At 33.0% G+C, this 16,703-nt stretch overlaps 1 protein-coding gene across 1 annotated transcript in view; it reads right to left on the reverse strand.

Annotated features, from left to right (window-relative positions):
• Positions 1–15,321, reverse strand: part of LOC118197938 (eukaryotic initiation factor 4A-I-like) — a 72,440-nt gene extending 57,119 nt beyond the window's left edge. Inside the window, exons 1-2 of the mRNA XM_085815622.1 lie at positions 15,249–15,321; positions 3,761–3,845 (exon numbers count right to left, since the gene is read on the reverse strand). Coding sequence (XP_085671748.1) covers positions 3,761–3,845; positions 15,249–15,271 — 108 coding nt within the window. The 5' untranslated portion in view covers positions 15,272–15,321. The remainder of the gene's footprint in view (positions 1–3,760; positions 3,846–15,248) is intronic.
• Between the last annotated feature and the right edge of the window lie 1,382 nt (positions 15,322–16,703).

A 16,703-nucleotide genomic window follows, 5' to 3' on the forward strand; every position in this document is an offset into this window, starting at 1 on the left:
AGTATCATAAAACAATACTTTTAAAAAGTACTGTGTTATAATGCTTACGAATTTAATAATCAGAAACATAGCATAATATAAACTGAAAGAATATACTGAAACTGAAAGAATTAGTTTTAAGTTAGATGATACGAAGCTTTTCAAAAACTAGGATGCTTTCCGTAAATAATTAGTATTAATAAGCGCTGTTCAACTGGAATTGGATTGGATTATTTGTTTATAGCAGTGCTTTTCAGCCAACTTACATGTACCTGTATGTATTGCTCAGAGGGGGTGGAAGGAAATTCCTGAACGAAAACAATGTAATAATGAAATGTTAATAAACAAATAAATATAACTTTTTGTATCTTATGTAATTTGTCTCCATTCTGATACCATGTGCATCCATTATTTCTGATATACTGATACTGAATGAAACCTAAAAACACTTTTTTTAAAAAATATATCTCCCCTTATGATCCCCGACACAGCCATTTACCTTCCCCTTCCGTAATTAACGTCAGTCTCCTGCTCTTGACCGCATTTGCCAAGCCACCGAATGAGCATGCATATTGGTTGATTAATTATAGCAAAGTATTTATACATCAGCTGCTACTTGCACTTTCATTGAAGTTGACCTATTTATAACACAGTTGAACAACCCTTCAATATGGTGAAGAAAAGGTATAAAATAAATATGCTGCCTTACCAAAACTACACAGTACTTTACAGTTAAGGCCATACCACTTAACATTTTCTGAGCTTGTTTCAGCATGAGGTGTTTCAAGTTTAGTTTCTATTCTGGATGAATTCTTTACTGCAACAGATTCCATAACTGGGGATTTGTCAACAGATAAAGAAGTCACTAAGGTATTCCATTAAAAAAGAGATGTCATTCAGGAAAAAAGACTGAATAACCACCCCATGACATTAAAATTTAACTCAAAACTGAAATGACTTTGCAGCATTCATTCATGCCATGCAGGAAAAGTCCAAATACAGTAGTGGTTTGTTGGATCCTGTATTTCTTTCATTATCATACTTCATGTCTCAAAAGTTACTGCAAACCAAAGCTTGCTTCATACAAATCGTAATGAAATGGTTGAATGGAAAAGTCACATACGAGATACGAGCACAAATTGCTTGTGGTCTCAGCTTATCATTAAAATTGACTAATATAACAAACTGGGAGAACTGATAAAAACTTAGTCCCATAGTAAATACACACATACAAAAAATAAGCGAGTTTTATAATGATTTTTGTATATTTCTGTCAGGAAATTAAAAATTGTTCCTTGTTGCTGTTTCTGATCATTCTGTTTTATGTACACTGGTTATCGTAAATTAAGGAAAAACCACAAAAATAGCAATAACTCCCTCAAAAATAAGCCAAACCGTGTAAAATTTGAATATGTTGCCAAGTAAAAGTAGCTGAGTAAAATTATGTAATAATATGCAAATTAGTGCTGCTGCACTCGGAATACGTCATCTGCGAGGAGAATAAAAGTCCATGTTTGAGTGCAAGCCCACATATTTCACTGTGATAGTGACATCAGAAATCTGAGATAGCCAATTCATAACAATGACCTCCAGGCATCATTTGCCTGCAGAACTACGATGGAGAGCCATTGGGAGACTAGAGGCAGGATAAAAGTCAAACAGAAGTGGCCAGATGGCTAAATGCGAGTCCTGTGGTTCATATACTTTGGAGGCGATTTCAAACCACAGATTCGGCCTCTAGGAGGTTCAGCCAAGGACGGCCAACTGCTACGACGAGCACCGATGACCGATATTATGTGCACGCAGGAATAGAACACCACTACTCCAACTCTTCTTAGATCCTCCCTTGCTGCAGCCACCGGAAGGTTGGTGTCAACTGTGCGTAGAAGGCTTCACGAAGGTGGTCTATATACGAGACAACCAGCCATTTGTGTGCCACTCACGTCACGCCATAGGAGGGACCGTTTGCAGTGGGCACAACAACATGTCCACTGGACACCTGAGGAATGGAGGGCTATTCTCTTTACGGATGAGTCCAGGTTTAGTCTAGAATGCGATAGTAAGCATTATATGATATGGAGAGAACCTGGAACCCGTTATCATCCGTGAAAGAGATGCATAGGAAGAGGCAGTATCCGTGTTTGGGGTGGCATCTCTTTGGGTGAACGCACGGACTTACATGTTTTTCCAAGGGACTCATGTTTATAGAGATGACATCCTTGATGCTTATGTGCGTCCATACGCCGGGGCAATAGGCAATGCTTTCCTGTTACAGGAAGACAATGCAAGACCACACAGGGCTCGCATCGTATATGATTATCTTCAACAGGAAACAATTATGTACATGGAGTGGCCAGCTCGATCCCCGGACTTGAGCATGTTTGGGATGATTTAAAGAGACGTCTGTCTAGCTGCTCTCAGTCTGCCTCCTCAGACCCTTGCCGCGCTTGCAACAGCTATGGCTCTCGCTTCCTATGGAACTGATAGACAGCATAACTGAAAGTATCACACATCACAGTATGTGTTGTATTGGTTCTACAGGCGACCCTATTCCCTATTGAAGTTACTTTCCCCTAGCAAACTGACATCTTCAATTTGTTCATTTTATACATGTGCTAATTTATATACTACCATAATTGTCTGGTAATTTATTTTTAAGTTATTTGATACCTTATTATGTGTTGTATATTGTGGGTAAGTTAACGTTAAATTCTACATGTAACTTTTTCAGTAATCATGATTTTTCCTTAATTTATGATAACCAGTGTAGTATCAAGCCAAAGGCATGGGAGAGAAACCAAAATGTGTGATGTGGCTTTAATGAAAAAGTACCAACTATACTCATTTTAGTCAGCCTGACAGTTCTTCCAAGAAATTACATGTGCTTAGTTAGTTTCTAATAGCATTTAGTAATTAAACTAGCAGATGTCATCCAAATAAAGTTAAATAAATCTTACATGGATATATATCTTGAGAAATTTCAGAAAATTAATCTGTACAAAAAGCACTTATTGATTACGTATGGTTACTGATTTTGAGATATTAAAAATTTGCAAATGCATGTCAGTATGCATAATTTTTTTCTTTGTCAAAAGACTTAATATTTCATGAGGCTGCATTTATGCTTTTCACTCTTTGTTTTATGCAGTCGTTCCCATACTGCTGATTCATAACTGCAGTCCTGCAAAATCTCATTTTGAATGATTCTTTAACACTAAGTGCAAGATGCATCAGAATTTAGAAGGGCACTTGTAGCGAAAATGAGGAAAGCAGAAACTTTCAAATGCAGAGAGAGGCTCTAGGCTGCAGAATTTAAAACAACAAAATGCATCGCATTAGCCCCGCTCCAACCAAATCATTCAAGCATTGAAAATCTGATCACTGCCAACATCAATCAATGCACTGTTATTGAACACAAAAGGACTTCCTAGCCAGCCAATGTTTGAAACTGGCATGCAGGAATCTTGTTAGTTCCAAGAAAAAATGTATTTACAGCACATCTGCTTCCTTTTGTTATCATAATCTAGATTCCTAGACCTAGTGAGACAAGGATTTATTTACATTTTTATTTCATTTTCTTCTTTTGACCGGTGGTCCAGATATTGGATGTCTGGATTTCAGTCTATATTCCACATCTGAAAATTATTATTTACCTTCACTGTTAAAACATAAAACACACCAAAAATAAAATTTTGATTTCTAAATTATGATGCACAAAAAAAGGCTAATGTTTTTCAAAAAATTTTTTAAATTGCATGACAGGGGGAAGAAATTCACTTACTTCAATAATTCCATTTGTTTCCATTCCTGGTGGGCCATCATAATCACGGTCTCTTTCACCATTGCGTTCATAATCTGGACCATTTCTGTGAAATTTCAATAACATATATATATGAATGTATTATTACACATATAGGTATTAATTAATTTCCTATTATTAACACATATAGGTATTAATTATTGCCTATTATTAATATAGGTATTAATAATAGGCCTTGTAATATAATTCAATAAGATACTTTTTCTTTAATTATTCAAGACATTTCATAAATCTGAATATAAATAAGACATTCTTAATTTCTAAACTTACTTTTGTACAGTCTTAAAATTAACCTGTTTCCTAAACATTATCCAAGAAATAAAATTTAAAACATCTTAAGTTACTTTTGCAGAACCTACATATTTCCAAACACCTGCAAAATGGCAATAATTTATTTTGGTGATGCCATCAACATACTTCCTACATGCAACAACTATGTACATTACTCTTCTTTTTATGTCCTATTTGTTATAGAGCTGAGTTTTAGAATTTAATGCTGTTTTAGGATGTAACTAGAACTGAAATTCATTAGTTTCCAATAAGACAAAAGAAAACAGGTGAAGCAAGACAAGCTCATGTTTACGATAATAGAAAGACTATCTTTACCTCCAAATGGACAGCAAAAATGTCTTTTAATGATAGTGTTTTAGCATATTCCAAAACACAATTTCCTTTCTACTGCATGGATGGTATAATTTTGATTAATACCTTTAGATTTCTCTAGAAACCATAAGATTTTTGCCAGATAAAACTTTGTAAAATTGTATTTTAAGAATACTCCTCAGAATAGACCGCACACTGATTCTTAAACAGTTATGGACATTACTTACATCACATTATAAATTGGTATTTCTGAAAATATTTCACATCTGCATATGGCTGCAATTCATCACAACTCATATGCACACCAGGAGGTTCATGCTGTACAGCAACACCATGTCAAAGGAACTTGCTTTATAATGCATGGTTCAAGTTACTCAACTATTTGTAATTCAATTCAGATAAGAAATGCAGGGTGTTTCATATTGAATGGGACAAAAAGAATAGCATACTGCAAATTCAACAACTTATTTCTGATTTATTAAGCAAAAACAAATTAATCCTGAAAATACAATTATACAAAGTTTTACTTGGCAAAAACAAAAAAATCTTATGGTTTCTACGGAGATCTACAGGCACTGTTACTTAAAATTATGCTATCTACGCAGTAGAAAGGATAGTTTTGGAATATGCCAAAACACCATCTTTTAAAACATTTTTGCACACAAAATTTGGTAAAGTATCGCATCATCAAAATATCAAATGGGTAAAACAGTTTCAGGACACGCGCTGATTACTACAATTATAGAAGCTTAATTAAGCAACAGCAAAAAATCTTAGTGTTTTTAGAGATCTAGAAGCACTGTTACAACCCCTCTGGCTGATTATCCCCTTCCTTTATTGAGGAAGCGCATCCCGTTCCCCCCCATTTAAACATTGAAATAAATTGCATACAATATTAGGCATTTAGTTTACATTCAGGCCAACAGATATCATTAGTTGTCCACTAAATTGTGGCATTTGAAAGTACATGGTATTAGCACTCAAACTTCACTTTTTGCCGCTTTTTTCTTACAAAAATGGCTGCTAGAAAACGTTCAGCGATTATTTTGATTATTTAATTAAATTATTGAATTATTAATTAGATTTGTAGTTTTCCCTGTTTCGTACTCTACCATATCAAACTGCATTTCTAAGGTATTTTTCCCTCAGCACTTTTTTTTCTTAAATTTTATGCATTTTACTTTTTTATATTATGCAATAAATAGAAATTAACTTTAATTTTCAACTCAAATTGATTTTCTGGCAACTTACTTTCTCATGATTAAAATCTATATAAAAATATTTTCTAAAGAAAACATCTTTCAATTCTCCAATATATATAGATTTAAAATATGCCCCCCCTCCAAATAATTTTTTGGAAGCCACTTCGGTTCACAAATCAAGCAGTCAGAGGATTAATCAAAATTATGCCATCCATGCGGTAAAAAACATACCATGTTTTGAGAGATAACGAAACACCATCACTCAGACATTTTTGCAAGAAATTGGTAAAGAACCACCACATGTCATATTATCAAAGTGTAAATAAAACAGTTTCAAGACATGGGCTGCTCGTGTAAGAAAACCAGGCCAGGATGACAGCCCAAACCTGAGTGGTTGAAAAAATTTGTAAAATCTTTTATAAAGCCCCACAAAATTAAGGCGCCATGCGAGTTCTGAACTTCATCTGCCCGTGGCACATGTTATGGAAATGTCAACAATTCCGACCATACACCTTCCAGATGGTGCAAACATCAGATGAATTTACATTTCTGGTAAAATTAATCACCATAATTTATGATTTTGGGGATTCACGACGTAAGCACGTCTATCATTCTGGCCATACACCTTTCAGATGGTGAAAATATCAGATGAATTCACATTTCTGGTAAAATTAATCACTATAATTTATGATATGGGGGCACTGAAATGTAATGGGACATGAGCATGATTCTCCAAAGGTGAAGGTTTTCTGCACCATTTTCAACATCTGTGTATTTAGTCCTTCACCCCGAGGAAAAAATCATCTGACAAGTGCATTTATCAAGGTAATGGTTGTTTCCTCAGCTGGAGAAATTGGTTGATTTCACGCTGGAACAAAACACTACTTCACCACACTAGCATAAAAACACATACCAATAACTGAACGATAGTCTACCCCACTGCTGGGTCAAACAGTATGCCACTGCTTCGTTGGCTGAGATTCCCATATCTAACCCCTTGTGATTTTTTCCTATGGGGTTTTTGTTAAAGACAAAGTGTTCATGAATCCATTTCCCAGCAATTGAAGCAGTGGATAACTGGAGGTGCTCAAATCATTGACAAAGGATATTCTAGCACTAGTATGGCAGGAATACCATAGATATCTGCCATGTCACCGGAGAGGCATGCATGGAATATCCAAATACTTGGATAACTATAATTTCACTATCAAATTGATTTAGTAAAAATAATTACAGCATTCAGAGATATGCTTTTTTTGTCCAATTCAATATGAAACACTGCATATTATCATTTACACTCATGTCCATAAATTAAGGATAATTCGGAGTCACGCAGAAATCGAACTCTAAAATAAATATATCATCTGTAAAATCACTACACACATCTTCAAGAATCATATGCAAATTTCAGAAAGTAACCAGATGACGAGAGTGCAAGAGAGTGATATATAAGGAATACAGGCAAAGTAAAATTGTTTGCAGGTGCTTTATAAGCATTTCAGTGCAATAACCAAATAGTTATGACACAACGGATGCATTTGGATGATTTTTTATGTGGTAGAATTATCGGGCGTCTGGAATGTGGGCACACCCAACTGGAAGTATCAAACGAACTTGGAATTGCCCAGAGTGTCACCTGCAGGCTTTGGCAACGATTCCAAGATAATGGTAATGTGAGTAGACGTTACAGCACAGGTTGCTCCAGAGTTACAACGCCGAATGAGGACCGGTATTTGGCAGTTGCTGACAAACGAAACAGGCGGAGCACAGCCTCAGACCTGTCTTGTCAGCTCTCTTCAGCCACTGATACGACAATTTCAAGGCAGTCCGTGTCCAAAAAGAGAAATGAAATATATGGCAAGACCCAATTAAAGCACTATTTGGGGACCAAACGATTTAATGTGTATGTGTTCAATTATAAACACACATTTCACTGTGTGTAAACAAATAAAAAAACCCACTAAAGTGTGTGGCATGTGCATTATGGAAAAGCACCCCAAAATGTATGGTAAAACCATAAGTAATGTTCTCTTTTTCATTTTACACTGCAATTCAAAATCCTGAGATTGCTCATTCCTTTTCAAGTATATGTATTAATCGCAGAATGCTCAAAATTAACGACGTACGTGTATGTAACATCTACTCATACTTGAATCGGAATATTTCTTCGGCCATTAACCTTTTAACTGTCATGCCCGTCGGGGTAATTTTGTTTTGAGTGCATTATATTGTTATACCCGAATATATATAGGGAGATGTTTATTTCGGCTTCATCTCTGCCAAACCCGAATGTGTCTCGGGAAAAGTTAACGTGCGCTCAATTCAATAGATGACAGCACTTTACTGAAGATTTCAAAGGTTAGAGGTTATAAGTTCTTTGGTTCAATGTGCACGGGATCTTTTTGTTGTAAAATGGCGTCCAGTTCTTTGAAATGTTATATAGGTGATTTAGATTCTTCAACCGAAGATGAAGGATGTGTGTTTAATAAGCAGTATTCATGATACTTCCATGGTCAGCCTCAAAAATAAAAAAAAAAAAAAATAAATAAATAAAATAAAATAAAAATATACTCAAGCCGAAGATTGTTTCTGACTACAGTCTAACTATGGGTGGTGTAGATCACTGTGATCAGGAAATATCCTTTCATCCAACAATCCGAAAACGTCAGAAAAAATATTATAAGAAGATATTTTTGCATTTACTAGACAAGGTACTCTGGAACTCATATTTGCTCTTTAAAATTTTGTTGGGAAACGCATTACATTTTTAGAATTTTGAATCCAAGTTGTAGAAGAGCTTTTACATAAATATGATGATGCAGCTTCTGGACAAAAGAATGCCGGCAGACCACCTACAATAGATAACCCTGCCCGTCTTACTGAACAACATTTTATTTCCCATATTCCTCCTACTCCTGCGAAGCGTGAGCCTACAAGACAGTACAAAGTGTGTTGTTCGAAAAAGGATAAAAATGGGGAAAAGATAAGGAAGGAAATATGATTCTGGTGTAGTGATTGTAGAGTTGGTTTGTGCTTGGAAAAGTGTTTCCAGTTGCACCACACAAGATTGAATTACTGAACTACTAATAGGTATTCACTTTTATTTCTTTATTTTTTTTTTTTAGAAAATAATGCTCCACTAGAAGCGAACTTTACAACTGCCATGTTGAGTGGCAGCCGCCTCAAGCAAATATGCAGTGGCTGCAAGACTTTAAAAATTTTACCCATGTACTTCAAAATATCAATTTTTAACTACTTAAGTATATTTTATTTTGTACTAAACATTTGATTTTTCCAATAAAAAAATTTGACAAGTTGTGTACCCAAATCATCAAAATAACTTCACAGTTAAAGGGTTAATCTGCTTTTGTGCATTTTACACAAACTTCCATCTTATAACTTTAATAAACAATAACACAACAGTAAATCCTTCTTGAAAATAAATGACACATATATATACTTAGAGGAAAGTGGATTTAGAATGCTGGCATACCTATTAAGTGCAGACAATTGACTTATATGTTAGTTTGTTAACCCATTAGCAGCTGTTGCCTTGCAACAGTCAAAATAAATGCCTATATAACTACCTAAGATATTTTATATCAGATGATTTTGTGTAGGGATTAAGATTATTAATTAGTAAGTATTAAGATTATTTAATATAAGTATTAAGATTATTTCTGTAAAAAAATATTTGCCTTCAACAATCATTTTGTTTATAATAATTAATCTGGTATTTTAGACAAAATTTTGCCAAGAATCCATTCTTTATGAGTGTTCTATTTTTAGTCAATGTCAACATTTATCAGAACATTACATCAATTACATGTTCATATTTATGTTGGGAAGGAAGGGAAAACAGGTCTTGGGCTGAGGCAACGTCAGCAGGAACTCCTTTCACATAAGTTTCAGCCTTCTAAAAGCAGTGACAGTCATACGAAAGGGTTTAAAAAGCAGAAAACTGAAAACTTGGATAAAAAAAGGAACCGTCAGTTATGTCTCAGGAAGAAAATGAAAAACGAGATAGAAGAGAAACTATAAAAGACAAAATACAAGGCTAAACTTGTGGAGAGATTTTCTTTTTGGCTCAGACATTTACTCTCTTCTCATTGAACAGACAAATATATATGCTGAGGGGAGGGGGGAACCTCATATATTGCAACTGAAACCTATATGAGAAGATTTATTGGAATATTATTGCTTATGGGACATCATTCTTTACCTCAAGAAGAAACGCATTGGTCTCTCAATAAGGACATTTCGGCTAATCTTTGGAATATGGTAACTGGTAGTTTGGCAACATTTTGGTAAGGTGATAAAGGTTACTAGCTAGGACTTTAGCAGTGTACATGGATAAAGTCAAGAGTGTGCGCAATGCCATTTTTGTGCAATTATGGGATTTTTTAAAGTGAAAATAGGTCGATGTGTGCATGGATATCGTGTATGTGCAAATCTTAAAAGCGCTGCAAGCAGTTTGCGATTCTGCACTTTCTCCCAATTTCGCACCTAATCTTTGTCATGATTAAGCACTTTTGTTCCATAAGTTCTAGCATAAGCGTAATTCGACTAGCAGATTGTTGGAAAAAAATGTTGAGTAAAAAAAAAGCCTTTTTACTTCGTGAAAACAAAATGCCGTCCAAACAAAAACTAGCAGGTTGCATAGCAGGGTTGGTCGCCAAATTTTCGCCAAGTTACCATAATCCAAAGATTAACCAACATTTCTGTTCCTATTGTACAAGAATCGATGTCACGTTTGCAGTACAGGAATATGAAGCAGAATTTGCATTCAGCTGACAAGTCAAATTGACAATACTGATAAATTATATAAGGTGAGACTGTATCTAAACTTACTAAATAAGAAATTCTAACAATTTGGTATATTTTCTCATGATCTGAGTATTGACGAGCGAATGATTCCTTATTGAGGCAAACATTCAGCAAAGATGTTTTTAAAAGGGAAACCTATAAGATTTGGATACAAAACATGGACTGGATCATCTGGTGGATATGTGTTTCATTTCAATATTTATTCAGGTAAGCCCACAGCCCCAAAATTACCAGAATATGAAGAATTTGGGTTTGGAGGAAGTGTGGTGATAAATTTGCTCAGTGTTGTTGAAACTCCTGCAAATCATGCTATTTATTTGATCATTTCAGCTTCTCTGTCACCTAAAAAATAGAGGTTTCAGTGCTACAGGAACAATTCAGGAAAACCGTATACAAACATGCCCACTAGAAACTGTGTCCATCAGAAAAGGGTATTATGATTTCCAGTATAAGAAAAAAACAAAATAATTTTTGTCCAATGGAACGACAATTCGGTTGTAACTATTGGTTCATTTTGAAACATCCAGCCTATAAAAAAATGTTTCTCTTTATTCGAAAACACAAAGGAAAAAGGTTTTTATATCTCAGCCTCATCTTATTGAACAATACAATGCCAAAATGGGTGGAGTCGATTTATATGACAAATTAGTTGCCAATTACAGAATAAGAGTTTGTGGCAAAATATGGTGGTGGCCAACATTTACTAATTACATTGATATAGCCTTGATAAATGCATGGAAAATATCAGGACTTTCTGTACTGGAAATAGTTTCTTTTAGATTTCAGATGCTAGATTGCATTATTCCTTTTGCAAGCTCTTATTGAGAGTGTAGTTGAATAGATCAGCAACAGGAAGACTTAGTAAATTCAGCATCCAAAAACCATTGCATGGAGATGGTAGACATTTTATCGTAAAGTCCGATGATAACAAAAGATTTAGTTGTAAAGAGTGCCATAGCCAGACTGTTTATAAATGCGAAGTATGTAATGTAGCTTTACATCATGATTGTAGTGAATCTTTTCATGCTTGAATTTTTCAATTGAATTAATCTGTTTGTAAAAGAAATATAATATATATTTTAATATTAAATTAAAGTATACCTTAGTCTGGAAATATAAGTGATTTGGGCTGATCTTTGGAATATGGTAACTGGTAGTTTGGCGACATTTTGGAGGCTATAAAGGTTACTAGCTAGGACTTTAGCAATGTACATGGATAACCTAGGACTTTGGTAGGTACGTTTCATTTGAAGTAAACGTGCATGGAAGTAATTTAAATATTTGACACTAAGTATTTGTAATGTTTGCAGTATGAATTCGTTGGTGACGTTTATAATATAATAGATAATTTAGAGGTTAAAGTTTTTGGATATTTTATTTATTTTATACATGGAAATGTTTATCTTTGGAAAGGGTATATACTTTTTGCGATCAGGTAATTTCATATATATTCTTTTTACCGGATTTAAAGATTCACAAAATTTTCATGCATTTTCGTGAAATTTTTCTAAGTTATGAGAGAAAAGCAGTGTACATGGATATAGTGCAGTGTGCGCAATGCCATTTTTTGCAATTCTGGGATGTTTTTTTAAGTAAAAATAAGTCGACGTGTACATGGTTTAGTGATATTTTAATTAAATGATAATTATTTTGTGAATTTTATGTTTGTAGAAATCTGGTATACGTTTTAGTTGAAGTAAACGTGTATGGAAATAATTTAAATATTTGACACTAAGTATTTGTAATGTTTGCGGTATGAATTCGTTGGTGACGTTTATAATCTAATAGATAATTTAGAGGTAAAACTTTTTGGATATTTTATTTAGTTTATACATGGAAATGTTCATCCTTGGAAAGGGTATATACTTTTTCGCGATCAGGTAATTTCATATATGTGCTTTTTACCGTGTTTAAAGATTCACAGAATTTTTTTGCATTTTCGTGCAAATTTTTGTAATTTATGAGAAAATAGCAGTGTAGATGGATAAAGTTAAGAGTGTGTACAATGCCATTTTTGTGCAATTCTGGAATTTTTTTTAAGTAAAAATAAGTCGACGTGTAAATGGTTTATGTGTATGTGCTATTCTGAAAAACACGCAAGGAGTTTGCGATTGTGCACTTTTTCCCAATTTTGCAGTTAATAATTTGTCATGATTAAGCAGTTTTGTTACATAAAATTTCTAGCATAAGTGTAATTCGGCTAGTAGATTGTTGGGAAAGGTGTTCAGTAAATAAAAAGAAACATTACTTTACTTCGTGAAGACAAAATGGTGGCGAAAAAAAAAATAGAGGGTTGCTGTAGCAGAGTTGGTCGCCAAAAGATCGCCAAGTTACCATAATCCAAAGATCAACCGTGATTTGTAGATTTATAAAACTTTATACAGCATATTCCACTCAAAGGAAACATCGCATGAGTATAATCCTACTCACATCCGTAGTCTTATTCCGCTTACATTGCAAGAACACAACACTTGCTTTTTCCACAGGTAAGAGCATTTTTTTCTTTATTTTCAATGTAAATTTATGTTATAAATGCTTAATTTAATATGTTATTATTTTCATGAGAAAAGAATCATTCCTTGTTGTTTCGGCAGTTAATGGGTTAAAATAATTACTGCTTTACAAAAGTGCTCACTTAAAGCTGATGTTAACAAAATGATAAGTGGCAATTATGCAATAAAAAACTAATAAATGGTAATTGGGAGAATATTTCTGGGAAATTCTTTTTGTATATTAGGTGAAAGAAACATTAAAAAAAATTAATACTTATATTCACAGGCCCCCTTTCAAGAATTTACCAACTCATTCGGCACACAGTTAAAACTGTAGAATGGTAAAGTCCTTCTTTTGTTCATTAATAATAAGAATTTTTTAAAAAAATTATGCAGCCAATATTTACCTTTTTTTACAGCTACCATTCAGCAAAAAGTCATTTAAATGTGAAGCATATAAATCCACATGCAAGGTATGTGCAAGCATGAGTAGGGAACAGGGTTGCAGATAATTACAAAGTATCCTTCTATTTTCTTTCAAAATTTAGTAATACTATGTTACAAATTAGATTTAAAGAAAATTCTGCTCGGCATCGTATAGTGAACGAGCAAAATTTTTATAAGTACCATAGTCCGGAAACATATTGCATCTTTTAATTCCTCAAACAGCTTTTATAACCCTTTCCCTAGATATAATTTCTATTTCCATGCTTAATGTTTATCACAATATAAAATATTAAGTTCCCTATAGAAATCTCTGTCCAAAAATATTAAAATGTGTCAAATACTATTTATAATTTTAAGTAGGGGAAAAATCGGACATTACATTAAATACAAGAATTTAATGAAAGCATGAGCTAAATCTTTTGTTTTAATAAATTCCTCCTCCTCACACAACACAAAATAATAAAAAATACTAAAATTTTGTAAGTATAACAAAATTATACAAACTTGCAGTGCACAATAAAATGTATATCTAACAATTTCTTTAGACAAATTCTCCAAACATTAATACACCACATTTACATTCCAAATAAAAACACATCTACAATCAAAATTTATTGAGATTTAATACATTAACTGGTATAATGCATTAAACTTGTGACTACTTCTCTGTCATTTACAAATATATATTTTATGTATAGTATCTTTTACAGGATTAGTACATCTGTAAAAAGTTCCATTATAAGTTTTAACATGAAATAAATGTTTACTTTCGTTCAGCTTTTTAGAAGAAGCGTTACGTAAAATTACATAAACAAATAACAAGAATCATGCAGGAAAATCATTTAATATGCAATGCCCATATTATAATCCCATGCATTTATTATTGGCTGGCAATGATGTACAACATATTAGGTAACCTTTTTTAATTTACTTTACAAAATGCAAGAAAATGTGAAAAATGAGCAAAAAACGCACTCTACTACTATATTATTCCCTCTACACAAAATCATTTAACTTTTGACATCACACAGTATTAAAATAAAACAGTTTGTTTTGATCACTTTATAATCCAACGTATTTTTTAAAACACGTGGAAGAATCCTTAAATAATGTGAGTTCGTTCAATGCGTTCAAAAAATAATAATTGAAAACAAAAAGCAAACTTCATTTAATATTGCCTGTGTGTATACTTAACTGTTAATATATCTAACAGCAAGAAAGTAACAGGCTTCATATTGGATGACGGATGAATTAACAAACCTGGGTAAAAATTTTAAGTCGTATTGCTAAAGAATATATGAAATTCAATCCGTAAATAATGGTTATTAGCTACTGTTTAAACACACACATGAAAATATGATACGATCTAATATTGCTCTAACATTTTATAATCGTTCAAGGGTAATTTTCTAATAACACAAGGTAAATATCTTAAATTTATGCTCCAGAAGAACACCAAATTATTTTTAGGAAGGCAAAAGAATAAAATGCTACTAATATACACTGAAGTCGGACTAAGCCTATTATGCCACATCGCATTGCCATGTGTAAGCTAACATAATAATTACCAGAAGATATTATTATATAAAATAATGTCACAAAGAAAAACTACAGAGTCTAATATTGTTAAATCTTAATTAATAAATTAAACATAAACTAGTTATCAGCAGAAAACACACGTGCTACTGACAAAGGGTAACGTTCGTCAGCCATGTTTCCAGACACATACAAAAGAGAGTCAAACTATACTACCTATTTATGAATATACTAGTTGATCGAAGATAATTAATAAATATACTGCACAAAAAAACATTATATTTAACTTATTGAAGAAATTATTAGAGTAAAAAATCTTATATTAAGCAAAAACTAATTTACCTATTTCCGTCGTAATTCGACATCGCCAGCTGGATATAGAACAGCACGAAAAGGAACGAGTTAAGCTGAGTTGTAAAAAAGTTCCTCAAACTAAACGTAGCCAATTGAAGAACAACAAAAATCCAAGTCACTATGAAAACAAACTTTTAAAAATCTGCATGAAATAAGAAAAAATACAGAATCTGTAAAATTATTATTATTTTCTTAGTGTCTAATTATCTAAACACTGTGTTCTGTCCTAAAATCTTTAGAGATTATTATAATTACTGCTACCACTAGCAACAGACATCCAACATATATTCGAAATTTTAGTGTCAGTATCATACTATTAGTACTGCAAAAATAATCTGTAGTTATTAAAAAATTATGGGAATTTAAAAAAAAATGTTGCATAAAGCTGCAAGGATTAACTCGACAAGAACAAAACTCCATACTAAAGAAGGAAATGTAGGGATAAATGAAAGATAATGAAATTATTTTTGCACATATTACGTAAATTTACTATTTATTAAGTCCTCTCAGTTAGATAGGATAGTCTAACTGAGATGACTTAGTAGTATGATAGACAAAATATCAAAGGTGTGTTTGCGTTGCAAAGACTTAAAAATAACAGTTTTGTTACTTGGATAATAATTGATATTTTCCAAAACATGTTGTTGTAAATGGTTTCAATGACTGATAACATTACTATAAATATATAAATGCCTTACTATAAATGAATAATTTTAGTGTCTACTTGAATAAGCTGTAAATATTTCTGGCAGCTCCTTTGGTAAGATTGGCAACACTAGGTGTATGAAAACTTGTATCTTGTGAATAGCTGCAAATGTAAGTTACTGTTTTGTTATATTTTATTATTCCCTTTTAATGATGGATGTTAAATATCATTTTGACCGTATTTGTAACTGTATGATTTTTGCAGTTAAGTTCTGGCAACAGTAAGGTATTGCTGTTCTATTCTGCTTTTTTTATGAGTAAGTTATGCTTTGGGTTTGAGATATTTAAAAAGCATCTTTTTGTATTATTTAAAGATGTACACTACGAAAAAGAAAAGGGGTCGGACAGTTCTGGGCTCAAATGAGGTTTAGCCCACTGCTTGGGGATTTTTTTTTTTTTAATGGACAATAAAAGCCCTAAATGACTAACCCGATATTTTGAAGCTCCATTGTTATTCAAATTGTTGCCAATAAATACTATCGCCCTGTGTTATATTTAAAGAAATAAAATTATGAAGAATCTGCATAAATGTATGTAAGTTTCTCGCATTGTGATGCTCAGCAGGCAGCGCATCAGTCTCATAACTTATTGATGAAGTTTTCTATAACGCTCAACGAAGAGGGCGCTAACATCGCGGAAGATTTCATTTCCGGTATTGCTGTGTTTGTTTACGTTGCTGTTGTGAATTTTATGTTAGAAGTGTTTAATTTTTGTTTTATTCTGATAAATACAGAAATA

This window comes from Stegodyphus dumicola, chromosome 4 (assembly GCF_044657685.1).
Source record: "Stegodyphus dumicola isolate Sdum_Otavi_A_Nest chromosome 4, ASM4465768v1".
Taxonomy (NCBI): domain Eukaryota; kingdom Metazoa; phylum Arthropoda; class Arachnida; order Araneae; family Eresidae; genus Stegodyphus; species Stegodyphus dumicola.